The sequence below is a fragment of the Leucopleurus acutus genome (assembly GCF_964270905.1).
Source record: "Leucopleurus acutus genome assembly, chromosome: 1".
In the NCBI taxonomy this organism is placed as follows: Eukaryota; Metazoa; Chordata; class Mammalia; order Artiodactyla; family Delphinidae; genus Leucopleurus; species Leucopleurus acutus.
The window spans coordinates 168,666,868-168,680,038 of NC_139142.1; the positions used below are offsets into that span (position 1 = coordinate 168,666,868).

General features: G+C 38.2%; 1 protein-coding gene across 1 annotated transcript in view; it reads left to right on the forward strand.

Annotated features, from left to right (window-relative positions):
* The window catches only part of ADAMTSL3 (ADAMTS like 3), a gene marked incomplete at both ends in the record, with an annotated part of 539,369 nt that overhangs the window by 279,107 nt on the left and 247,091 nt on the right, over positions 1 to 13,171 (forward strand). The window contains 1 exon segment of the mRNA XM_082852534.1: positions 1,606 to 1,733. Coding sequence (XP_082708660.1) covers positions 1,606 to 1,733 — 128 coding nt within the window.

Sequence of the window (13,171 nt, forward strand, 5' to 3'; positions counted from 1 at the left end):
AAGTATGTTTTAAAAGAAATTTCAAAATCCGTAAAAGTTCAGATAAAACTAACAACTATTATAGCACCACCTGGCTTCATCGAGTTGAACTTTTTGTCACAGTTGCTTCAGATCTTTTGGGGGAGGGCTGGGAGGGGAATAAAATGTTCTGTTGGCATTCCTCTTGTGTCCTTCCCCAACAGGGTGCACGCCGAGTCGTGCTCCCTCCATCCTTAGAGGCAATTTGGTGGGTTTTCTTCCAGCCCACATACTTGTACTTTTACTACAGCATTCGTGTGGATGTTCATATACTTACTCCTTTATCTATAGGTGAAGAGAGAGAAAATGCTATGTGTGTTTTTATTTTAATGTAATTCAATCTACCAGTCTTTTGCTTTGGGGTTTTCTACCTTTGTTGACACATCTAGGACACTCTTTGCTACATCAAGCCTGTATGACTTTTAATCTATAGCTTTTTTAGTATTTTATGGGTTCAGCATTCAAAATATTAATTTCTGGAATATCTCTGAATTCATTTTGGTGTCTTCTGTGAAGAAGTTATCTATTATTTTCCTTTAAACCATTCATCACACCGACTTGTGGTTCTGTGTGATGTCCTTATACTTGGGTCTGTTTCTGGACTCTTCTCTTTCTTACCTTAATAGATCTGAATGCTTATTGCTATGCCAATTCTATACTGTTTGAATTGAGGCAATTTCCCTCTAATTTTCCTTCTTGTACAGTTTTTTCTTGGCTCTTGTAGACATTTACTCCACCAGATGAACTTTAGAATCATTTTGTTAGGGTCTAAAAAAATCCCCTTTGGGATTTTGATCGGAGTTATCATAAATTTATAGATTAATTTGGAGAGAATTAACATTTTACGGTATTGAGTCCCGCTGTTTAGGACTACGTGTTTCTCCATTTATTCGAGTCTCCTTTAGTCCTCTTTGTAATGTTTTGTACATCATTTCTTTTCATATCTAAATCTATCTACATATTTAAAATTTTTTAACTACCCCGTTCTCTTTTCTTTAGAGTATCTTGATATAAGTCAATGGTGGCAAGTTCAGAAGACAAATTAATACAAACAGCATTCATAATTGAACTTTCTCTATTTTCTTGGACCCTGAAGCTTTATGTACTTTGTTTTCTTGGGGTGAAGCCTCTCTCAGGAGGTTCCACAAATCCTCCTGCAAAATGGTTTCTTTAGAGTAAGCACCGGTCTAGATGACAGACAATGGAGAGAATTTCTTAGGTACAAGCTGGGACCCTGCTTTGTAAGTTATAAAAACAAAATAATAGTAATAAATATTATTTATATTTAGCCAATTTATTTAACTTTTGGAATGATAAAATTTCAAATTTAAAACTGAGCTTGGAAGCCATCTGGATAAAACCTTCATGAGATGGAAAGGTACTCATGTGTCATGAGTTTCCATATAAAACTATCTTCTCTGTGTGTGTGTGTGTGTGTGTTTTAATGTAGCCATTCCAAAACAATGCATTTTTAGGCAACTTTAGTCTTTGTGAACAGCTTAGAGTAAGACTCTGGAAAAGCTGGGAAAGCTTTGGGGATATTTCTAGCATTTTGTGTATAATTTATTGCATTTTTTCACTTTACAGACTTCAAGAAACACTCGTTCGGATGAAGACAAAGATAGCAACTGGGATGCTTGGGGTGACTGGAGTGACTGCTCCCGGACTTGTGGGGGAGGAGCGTCCTATTCTCTGCGGAGATGTTTGACTGGCAGGTAAGTGGTGGCTTTTCCTGTTCTTCTCTGTGGGGTGTCAGCACCTTTGGATGGGTGAGGTTGGGAAGACAACTGGGCTTCTTGGCTTTGGAAGGTACCATGATGGTGGTGTAAGTTACCAAGTTACCATATTTAAATAGTAATCGCTACATTTTGATGAGTGTGGCCATACCCCTCCACATGAGACTCCCAGCTTGCAGCAGCTGGGGCACTCCACACTTTGGGCTTTAAGGGAGGGGAGACCGGCATGATAAGTCACTGGCCCAAAGTTGTTGAGACCTGGGGTAAGAGGTCAAGTCTTCTGTGTTCCACCCTTGAGTTGTTGCCATTTTAATCACTTTCGGTTCACTTTCTCTGAGCAACCCATTGATTAAGAAGGTAATGCAAGGTCTGTGCTCCCAGCTTAGAAATGTTTATGTTAAGCAACACTTGTTAAAATGTAAGATCAGCTTCTGAAAAAATAAACGTACATTGTAAGAAACCCGCAGTTATCATTGCTTTTTTTTTTTTTTTTTTTTGCGGTACGCGGGCCTCTCACTGTTGTGGCCTCTCCCGTTGCGGAGCACAGGCTCCGGACGTGCAGCCCCAGCAGCCATGGCTCACGGGCCCAGCCGCTCCGCGGCATGTGGGATCTTCCCAGACCAGGGCTCGAACCCGTGTCCCCTGTATTGGCAGGCAGATTCTTAACCACTGTGCCACAAGGGAAGCCCTATCATTGCTCTTGAGACAATTTGAGGTAATTCTTCACGGGGTAGTGTCAGTCCCAGCCAAGGATTTTTACCTGAGCTCTCAGGTAAGACAGAACCCCAAGTGGATGGAACTGGATGTGCTGGTTCTGGACAAAAGAAGACTCCAAGATCATGGCAGCCAGCTTCAGTTTGGGGATGTTGTCCAGTGAAAGAGGGAATGGCCGTTCCCTGAATGTGTAAGGTATAGAGCAGAAATGCTCTGGACTCCATCAAGGTCGCTGTGTTATGGCATATTAAAGAGTGACCACATACATTCTCATTTTGCCTTGAGACAGCACAGAGCAGGGCAGATGTGAGACTGTAGACATGGCCTTTGAGAAGGAGGTCTCTGAGTCCACTCCAGGAAAGCATGGGAAGGCTTCTGGAGTTAGTGTTGGTGTCATTATTTTAGGGCAAGTTCTGACTCAGAGCTTGGAACCCTAAGTAAATGGTTGCAGAACTGAGTCCGGGGATTAGTCTCGCAATGGCAGAGTGGTATAGCTGCTTCTTCTGTGTTACCTTGGTTGAGGAAATAAAGGCCCTCTAAGTGTGTCATGCCGTATGGATGTTGCATTGTACCGGGATGTATTTATCCTGGTGAGGTTTGTAACAGGGGGCCTTTGTTCCTGTGGGCAAGGGTCAGGGAGGGTCTTCTTAGGTAGGGAGCAAGTTCTTACCCACCGCTGGTCAGTCATTTGAGGGAGAGGTTTCCAGCATGGGCACTGGCATGGGAAGGCGAGACTTTGGCATCTCAGTCCAAATCTGAGGGATCTGAATAATTTGCAAAGAATGGTAGGGTTCAGGTGGGAAAAGAGTGGGGTTTATTTGCGTTTGTCTTTTCTTTATGGTATATACCTCCCCAGTCACCAACTAAATATAAAAGCCAAACCCCTCATATTAGAACATTTTATGATTCCTTGACGTTCATCCCTCATGCCCTGCCCTCAACATGTAAAAATCCATATCCTGTGATAAATGGCAAGGTAATTATCAGGAGCAATAGAAGGGATGAGACTACTTGAGCTCAAAATTTTGAGCTCAGTCAAGGGTCTATTTGAATCACCGGTATCAATGGTCCTTATTCAGCATCAAGCATCACTTAAACAACAAAAATTCCATAAATTCTACTTATCCACTGGCAAAAGAGATAAAGGCAAAATTTTTAAAAAGGTGGTATGTACTTGCATCTGTTAAAAAGATTTAGAGGAATATATCAATATTAAGGACCATGAATGGCCACTTTCATCTTGTCATACAACCAAAATGCTTCCATGTCTGTTATTTTATTAATTTAAAAAATCACTTTGATTTTGCCTAGAATATGACTTTGCCAAGTGATCTATCTCAGTGTGTGTGTGCATTTGTGTCTTCTGTTTCCTAACCGGGGTCGGCTGCTACTGGAAAGCCTCTGGGTAGGAAGGGCTACTGCTCAGCCCCTTCTACCTTCTCTGTACTTACTCAGAAAAGGAGATTTGGGCAAGAGGAGAGGAGAAGGAGGAGGGGAGTTCTGCCTTGACTTTAGTGACCAGGTATTGACGTTCTCTGGTTTAGTAGGTGTTTAAAGCCAGCTTCATCTATCGTGAGCACTTTGATGGATTTTTCTGAGAGAGTGTCTCCTCCTTCCCCCCCAGTCCCTTGGGATCCTTGCCTGCAATTCGCTTGAGATGTGGTATTCGCAATCCTCTGACTTGGTAACATTGCTCTTTCCTAGTCTTGGACACCTAGGCATACTCCCAGCTTCTTCCTGTTTATGTCTACTCACCCCCTCAGCGGCTGTCTTGGTATGTTCGTTCCTAAGACAACCCCATGCTGGCTCTCTTGCATGCGGCCCACATCTGGTTCACTGGGAACCCTCCTGTGAACTTTGCTAAACAAACTCTCCAGTTCTAGGAGCCAATGCAGCAACACCTGCTCTGCTTACACAGGCCACTGCAGCTGAGCTCTCAGCCCTTAAATTTCTCAGGTGTGAGTTAGACACCGACCAACTGCAAGAGGCACGTGTCAGCTGGTGCCCCTAAAATTTCTGCCTCTCAATTGGGGGTTCGCAGATTGAAGCCCTCATCCCTTCTCTTTCTGTTGGAGCAGGGTGAGGGGGTAGGATCATAGCATAGATTTCTCAAAGAAATCTTCAGAAATCCTTATGCTATCTAAGTCTGCAGCTCCAGGATGCTTTTTATGCCTTGGTGTGGGTAAGGAGTTTAACTAACACAGAGCCTGTCCTCATGGTTCTTATAATCTAGGGGGACAAACAGTAAACAAGTATGTAATCAAATTATGTGTAATTAAAATTTGTGTCAAGGGGGTAGATAATACCTATCCAGGGAAGTCCTTTGTGCCGAGGGTCTATGCTGAGACCCAGCTGCTGAGAGGAAGTCAATTATATGAAAGGTGGAGGGTTATGGGACATGAAATCCAGATAGTGAGGCCAGCATATGTAAAGGTGCTGGAGCAGGAAATGAAAAGCAGCTTTTATGCCTAAAAGACAATAGACAGGGGAGAAAGCAGAATGGGCCAATGTTGAAGAAGAAGGTAAAGAATCTGATTCTCAGACTTTTGGATTTCAAATACTAGTAAATTGTTCAATAAACGCATATTTGGAACTAATATAGGTTGTCAGTTTTTTATTCGGTCAAATAAAGACAAAAATAAAAACAAACAAAAACTCACCTGTGGTCTACCATCACAGACTTTTCAGGAAAGAATTACAATCAGAATCTTTTCATTTTAACATTAAAAGGTAGGACATAATCTTAGATTGAAAGACCTGCCTTTAAATTGAATTCATGTAGCTTTATAAAAATTTACTTTTTTGCCCTTATTTGTCTCACTCCACTTTGGACCATACTTTGGATGTAATAAAAACTATTACAGATATTAACAATCTAGTGATGGGTAATTGGGAACCAGAAATTGAGGAGTAAAACATAATCGTGGACTTAGAACTTGAGACTGCAAGATCCCTGCAAGTAAGCGATATGCAGAAAAATGACTTTATCTGAGCCACATTTTTCATCCTAGTATTCACCAATTTTTAAGCAGTAAGAGGCAGAAAAGCCAAGCAGAAAGCAGCTGCTAAGAGGCTGAGAAATTAAGCAGGTTTATTGGCAGTTTCATAGTCAGTTTCAAATTTGAGTTCAAAGCCCTGGGAAACATCTCAGGTGATCAGTTTGTATCCATGAAGGACTATACCCTAGGAGAAAGGGAAAACCAATCCTAAATAGACTAGATATTACAAAGACTGAAACCTAGTCTTGAATTAGCTCAACCCTAATTTGAGTAATAAAATTTGTTGTTATTCCATCCTTCTCCAGGAAGCTTTAAAAAAGACACCCTGGAGGAAGATGACAGCAACCAGAGATTATACAAGTTTTTATAGATCATGCCAGTGATTCAATAAAACATTGCCAATCTTACCATGATACAAGAGCAAGAGGAAAAACAGATTATAGAAACAGGTACTAGAGTTATTGGACCTGTGTGTTAACAAAACAAAACAAAACAAAAACCCTGTAATAAATATTTACAGGATTTCACCAGAGAACTGGAATCCATAAAATTGAATCATATGGGAATTTGAGAATAGAAGCAAGTGATAACTAAAATTATGAACTAAATAGATGGCCATAATAGCAGATTAGAAACAGTAGAAGAGAGTATAGGTTTGTAGAAATATCCAGGCTAAATTATAGGGTGGGGGGAAAACAGAACATAGAGTAAGGGATATATGGAACAAGATGGAAAGGTCTAAACCATGTATAATTGGAGTCCTAAAAGGAAAAGAGACATAGAGAATAGAGTAGAAGTACTGTTTGAAGTGATAGTAACCAAGAATTTCCCAAAATTTCCAAAAGTTATTGCTGTAAAGATATCAAGCCACAAATTCAAGAAACTCTGCACACCCTAAAGAGAATAAATATGCATAAACACATTATGGTAAAATCTTAAAAGAAGCCAGAGAGAAAAGACACATTACCATCAAAGGAGAAAAGATAATGTTGGCTGCTAACTTCACATTAGAAGATAATGAAATTACCTAACATCTTGAAAGAAAATAACTATTACAGTGGAATCCTCTATCTAGCAAAAATATCCTTCGAGTGTGAAGGTGAAATAAAGATGTTTTGAGACAAACAAAAACTGAGATAATTCTTTACTATCTGGCTTGTGCTAAAAGAATTGCTAAAGGGAGTTATCCAGGTAGAAGGAAAAGGATCCTAGGATCATTATTAAAGAAATAAGAACAATTTTTTAAAAATCTAATATGTTTATATGTATAATTATGTGTATGTATATGTGTGTGTGTGTGTGTGTGTGTATCTCCAAATATCAGGGATCTAGATTAGAATTAGGGTTTTATCAAGTCCTTTGTTAACTGAGTTCTCACTCTCCATGGGAAAAATGCCTTTCTTCTGTTTGGGTAAGAATCATTGCTTTAAATCTATTGCAGCTTTGTATCAATATGGAGAATGAATAGAAGCTGCAGTGGAAGGCATTTGTGGGAAGGAACATTGCCTTTCTGCTAATGAATTTTTGTGGCTTTCCTTTATTTGGAGATAGTCTCTGCAGTACCTACATTTCCCTTAACCCTTCCAGAGTACCCCAACCCATACAGGCACTGAGTGTTTCACAGGGCCCCCTATCCAGTTGGATCTTATATGCGTCTACATTTTTGTCTTATACTAGCCACTCCCACGGCATTGATTGCCAGGAGTTCTGGCTACATCATCTGTCAATTGGATTTAGTGAGCATTGGTGGTTTCTCCTGTGGATCCGTTCCACTTACTTCAAAGGCAGCCTTCTCTTTTGTGTATAGTGAATAGTGTATTTGTATACCATCCTTTAATTTAGTCTTGTTCACATGCATGTTGAAGTTTCTGGCTTGTGTATAGCCTGTGTGAATTTCCAGCTATGACGGAGAGTTGTTGACCTATTAATATACTTTGTTGGTCATTTCACTAGGCATTTATAAGGGGGAAAGAGCTCAATATATGTGCTTGACTTAACATCACTATTTAAAATCTTTCATTCTCTCTTTTCTTTTATGCTTTTTTTTTTTTTTTGCTGGAATTCTACCTCTGGTAATTTGGAAATATATATATATATATATATCTCCTGTTTTTATATTACTGATGATTAAATGTAAGATGTTTGAAAGCCATACTTTAATAATTGCTTTATAACTGTCAATGCCAATAATAAAATGCTAGTTTCTTTTGATTTCTATTTGTAAGCTGATGCGTATTTTATGCTTTTCTTCTTCATTCCTACTCTTTGTTATTATAATCTTGGATCTTATGCTCAGTTTCTTGGCACCATTTATTCCCTTTATATCTTTTCTTTCATAATCATATTTCAAACTATCGTTGAAACTTGTGTTTGTGTGCATACATTATTTCAGTGTTCATTGTCAGTATTTTCAGTTCTTAATTCCGAATCACTTTGTTTGCAGGGATATGTTTTGAGCTGTGCTTCTGGAATTTTGATGCACATATGAATCACCTAGGGATCTTGTTGAAATATAAACTTTGATTCAGTAGGTCTGGAGTGGGATCCAAGATCTTTCATTTCTAACGAATCCCCAGGTAATGTCAATGCTGCTTGTCCGTGGACCACACTTCAAGCAGCAAGACTTTATAGCCTTCTTAATTTCAGGAAAAAGTGGTGGGTCTTGTACTTTATGAGTCCTTATATAATATATCTGAAAATGTCTTTCTCTTGACTTTACACATAAACAGTGAATGGCTTATTTGGGTATAAAATTCCCAAGACACAAATTTTCCCTCTCAAGACTCAGAAGTTCTTTTTCCATAAAGTTTGATATACAGTGTTGCTCACAGACCTCTCAAGCTGGCTTAATTTTTTTGTCCTCTTTGGTAGATAACCTATTTGTTCTGCCTGGCTGCCTACAGAAGGCTGTATTTTTCCCTTAGGAGTTTTACAATGTTGCATCTAGCTATCAGTCTCTTTTCATTTATTTTTCCTTGGCACATGGTGGCCACTTTCGTTGTACAGATTTAGATCTTTCTTTATTGTAGGAAAAATTTTCTTCCCTTGTATCATTTACTGTTGGTTCTTGCCTCTTTATTCTGTCCTTTGCTCCATGAACACTTGTTATTTCTGTTTGTCTTCTACTTTTACTCTAGTCGCTTTCATCTGTTGTTTATTTTCCTGTGTGTTTAAGAGTGCTTTTCAAGATCCTTGCCACTTGAATTTTTCTCTGATTTATTTTCTAATGATGTTTCAAAGTGCTGCTATGGTGTATTTGTTACCTTACCTTCTTTCCTTCATTTTAAACCTGGCCCTTCTTTGTGCACCTATTGTCTTAATCATCTGCATCTTATCACGTATACTTTTGTGTCTTTTTTCAGTGTGGTATCTGGTTAATTCTCACTTATTCTTCAAGGTCATCCTCATTTAGGAAACCTATCTTGACATCTTGGTCTAAATTTGATGTTCCTCTTTTGTGCTTCCTCTTATTATACTCCTTTTAGGGAAGGGACATTTACTTCACCACTCTAAGGTCTAACATCTAACATATGATTAGGACCCCACACATTATTAATTGAATGAGTAAATAGGTGAATGTGTGCTCACCTATCACTTCACATCTTTTGCCAATGCTCTTATTTCTGCCTAAAGCATCCTTTTTCTCCTTTTGGTTGTTAACAACACGTAGTTGACCTTGGAAAGTCCTTTGAATCTCCATTTCTTCCTTAAAGCATTTGTTGCCAGTTTCTACCATTTACTAGGTTAGGTGCAGTTCTTCTGTGTTTCTATAGGATCCTGTGAACATACTTTCATCAGAGTGTTTATTTCATTGTGTTGTTTTGTTATTTTTCTATTTCCACAATTGAAAAAACATTTTAGGTGGCATAGATGGTGTCTTTCTTCTCTTTATTCTGTGTCCAACATTACTACTGATGTTTAGAGGAAATTTAGTATATTTTATTCTATAAATAAATAGGTGAATGAATTAATAAATCCCAAGACTGATAAAAAAAGCCTGCTTGACTACAGTATGGGTCTGTGGGATAGGTAAGGATGCGTAATTTTGTGAAGAATATTGAAAGCTATGTTGGAGAATATAGACTTTTGATGAAGATATTTCTTTTAATTTTAATTTTTGTTGATTAGTTTTTAAAAGATGTTTATGTATATATTATTCAGATATTAGACTGACTGTTTTCCTCTCTTTGCCCATTTGCCCTACTTTCTGGGAGATTTGCCTAAACTTATTTTCCAATTCTGTACGTATTTTATCTCCCTCTTTTTTCCTCTTTCTCTATTTTCTTCTTATATATTTTTTGTTCCTTGAATTATTTTTTTAACAAAAGCAGTCTGTCCCTGATTCTCAGATGCAGTATCTTCTCTTTTATCTCTGAGCATATAAAAAGACTTTTGTGGGGCAGGGTTGGGGGGAGTTTTCTTTTCCCTGCATAGTCTCAATTCTTTCCAAATTACTGTTTTCTGTTTTGTTTTTGTCACTATCTTTCATGTAGAGACCTTTCTAAGATTTCTGGTGACCCTTATTTTGTTTTGTTTTGTTGATGTTGTTGTTGATGCTTAAGGAAAAGAGTTTCCAGCTTAATTTTAAGGAGATGTGGCTGGTCTATCTGATTGCCTGATGATGTTTTTAGCTATTTTATTTTGGGCTGCTCTGATTTCTCAGACAGAGATCCTCTGATTCCAATATTCTGGGAACCAAGTGGGGAAGAAAGCTGGGCTCAAATTGATTTATAGGTTTATTTCACTCAAAATTCTAGCAAGGTTTTTTTTATGTAGATTAAACAAGATTATTCTAAAATTTATATGGAAAGGCAAAGCCACAGAATACCTAAAACAATTCTGAAAAAAAAGAGTAGAAGGAATCAGTCTACCTGTTATCAAGACTTATACAGCTACAGTAATCACAACTGTGGTATTGGTGGTAATGGCACCTAGATCAATGGGAGAAAATATTTGTAAACCACATATCTGATAAAGGACTAGGATCTATATTAAGGACTTTAAAAAATTAACAATAAAAACCAATCCAATTAGAAAATGAATAAAAGACCTGAACAGATATTTCACTAAAGAGGATACACAGATGTCAAATAAGTACATGAAAATGTGCTTATTGGGCTTCCCTGGTGTGCAGTGGTTGAGAGTCCGCCTGCCGACTCAGGAAACACGGGTTCATGCCCCGGTCCGGGAAGATCCCACATGCTGCGGAGCGGCTGGGCCTGTGAGCCATGGCCGCTGAGTCTGCGCGTCCGGAGCCTGTGCTCCGCAACGGGAGAGGCCACAGCAGTGAGAGGCCCACGTACCACAAAACAAACAAACAAACAAAAAAATGTGCTTATTATCACTAGCTGTTAGGGAAATGCAAATTAAAGCCACAATCGGACATTATTTATTACATACCTGTCAGAATACCTTTTTTTTTTTAAGTGACAACATGAAATGCTGGCAAGAATGCAGAGAAACTGGATCACTCATACACTGGTGGTGAGAATGTAAAATAGTACAGCCACAGGCAGTTTCTTAAAAAAATAAACATGCAACTACCATACAACCCAGCAGTTGTACTCCTGGGCATTTATCCCAGAGAAATGAAGACTTGTTTTCACATGAAAACCTGAATGTTTTTAACAGCTTTACTCATAATATCCCCAAAATGGAAACAACCCAGATGCCCTTTAGTGGGTGACTAGTTAAACAAACTATAGTATATCCGTACGATGGGCTACTACACAGCAGTAAAAAGAAACTAACCACTGATACAGGCGATGACCTGGATGAATCTCCGAGAATTATGCTGAGGTACAAAAAGCCATTCTCCAAAGGGTACATACCATATGATCCCATTTATATAATATTATTAAAATGGCAAAAATTATAGAAATGGAGAACAGATCAGTAATTGCCTGGTATTAAAGAAGAGTTGGGGGTGGTTGGAAACAAGGTATGACTATAAGAGGCAACTTGAGGGATCTTTGGGGTAATAAAAGTGTTCTGTATTCTGACTGTATTAATGTAAATATCCCAGTTGTGTTATTGTAACACGGTTTTGCAAGATGTTATCATTTGGGGGAAACAGGGTCATAGGATTTCTTTTCATTATCTTACAGATCAATGTGATTTACAATTATTTTAAAATAAAGTATTCAATTTATTTTTAAAAACACCTAGAAAGGCCAGGTAAAATAGGACATAAATCTTTTTTAGGTAAAGTTGAATGGAGCGATATTCCATTTTCATGGATAGGAAGACTAAATATGGTCAAGATGTCAGTTTCTCCCAACTTGATCTTTAGATCCAATGCAATCTCGGTCAAAATCCCAGCATAATATTTTGTGGATAACAGCAAACTGATTCTAAAGTTTATGTGGAGAGGCAAAAGACCCAGCATAGTCCACGCAATACTGAAGGAGAAGAGTTAGAGGACTAAAACTACTTGACTTCGAGACTACTATAAAGGTACAGTAATCAAGACAGTGTATTAGTCTTGAAGGGATAGACAAATGGATCAATGAAACAGAATAGAGAGCCCAGAAATAGACCTCCATAAATGTAGTCAACTGATCTTTGACAAAGGAGCAAAGGCAATACAATGGAGCAAAGATAGTCTCTTCAACAAATGGTGCTAAAACTACTGGACATCCACATGCAAAAAACTGAATGTGGACACAAACCTTACACTAACTCAAAATATATAAAAGAACTAAATGCAAAACACAAAACTATAAAACTCCTAGGAGATAACCTAGGAGAAAACCTTAGATGACCTTAGGTATGGCAGTGACTGTTTAGATGCAACACCAAAGGCATGATCCATGAATAAAATAGTTGATAAGCCAACTTCATTAAAATGAAAAACTTCTATTCTGCAAAAGATAATGTCAAGAGAATGAGAAGACAAGCCATAGACTTGAGGAAAATATTTGCAAAAGACATATTTGATAAAGGACTGTTATCCAAAATATACAAAGAACTTGTAAAACTCAACAATAAGAAAACAAACAACCCAATTAAAAAATTGGGCAAAGACCTTAACGGACACCTCACCAAAGAAGGTATGTAGATGGCATATAAGCACATGAAAAGATGCTCCACATCATCTGTCATCAGGTAACTGCAAATTAAAATAATGAGAGACCACTATACACCTATTGGAATGGTCAGAATCTGGAACACTGACCACAGCAAATGGTGGTGAGGGTGTGGAATAACAGGAACTCTCATTCATTGCTAGTGGGAATGCAAAATGGTGCAGCTACTTTGGAAAACAGTAAGACGGTTTCTTACAAAACTAAACATACTCTTACAATATGAGTGAGTGTTCATGTTCCTTGGTGTTTGCCCAAGGTAGTTAAAAACTTATGTCTACACAAAGACCTGCACACAGATGTTTATGGCAACTTTATTCATAATTGCCAAACTTGTAAGCAGCCAAGCTGTCCTTCGGTAAGGTGAATTGATAAATAAAATGTACATCCAGACAATGGAATGTTATTCAACACTAGAAAGACACGGTCTATCAAGGCATAGAAAGACATGGAGAAAATTTAAATGCATATTACTAAGTGAAAGAAGCCAATCTGAAAAGGCTGCATACTATATGATTCCAACTATATGACATTCTTGAAAAGGCAAAACTATGCAGACAGTAAAAAGATCAGTGGTTGCCAGGGGTTAAGGGTCGGGGGTGGTGGTGATAAGTAGATG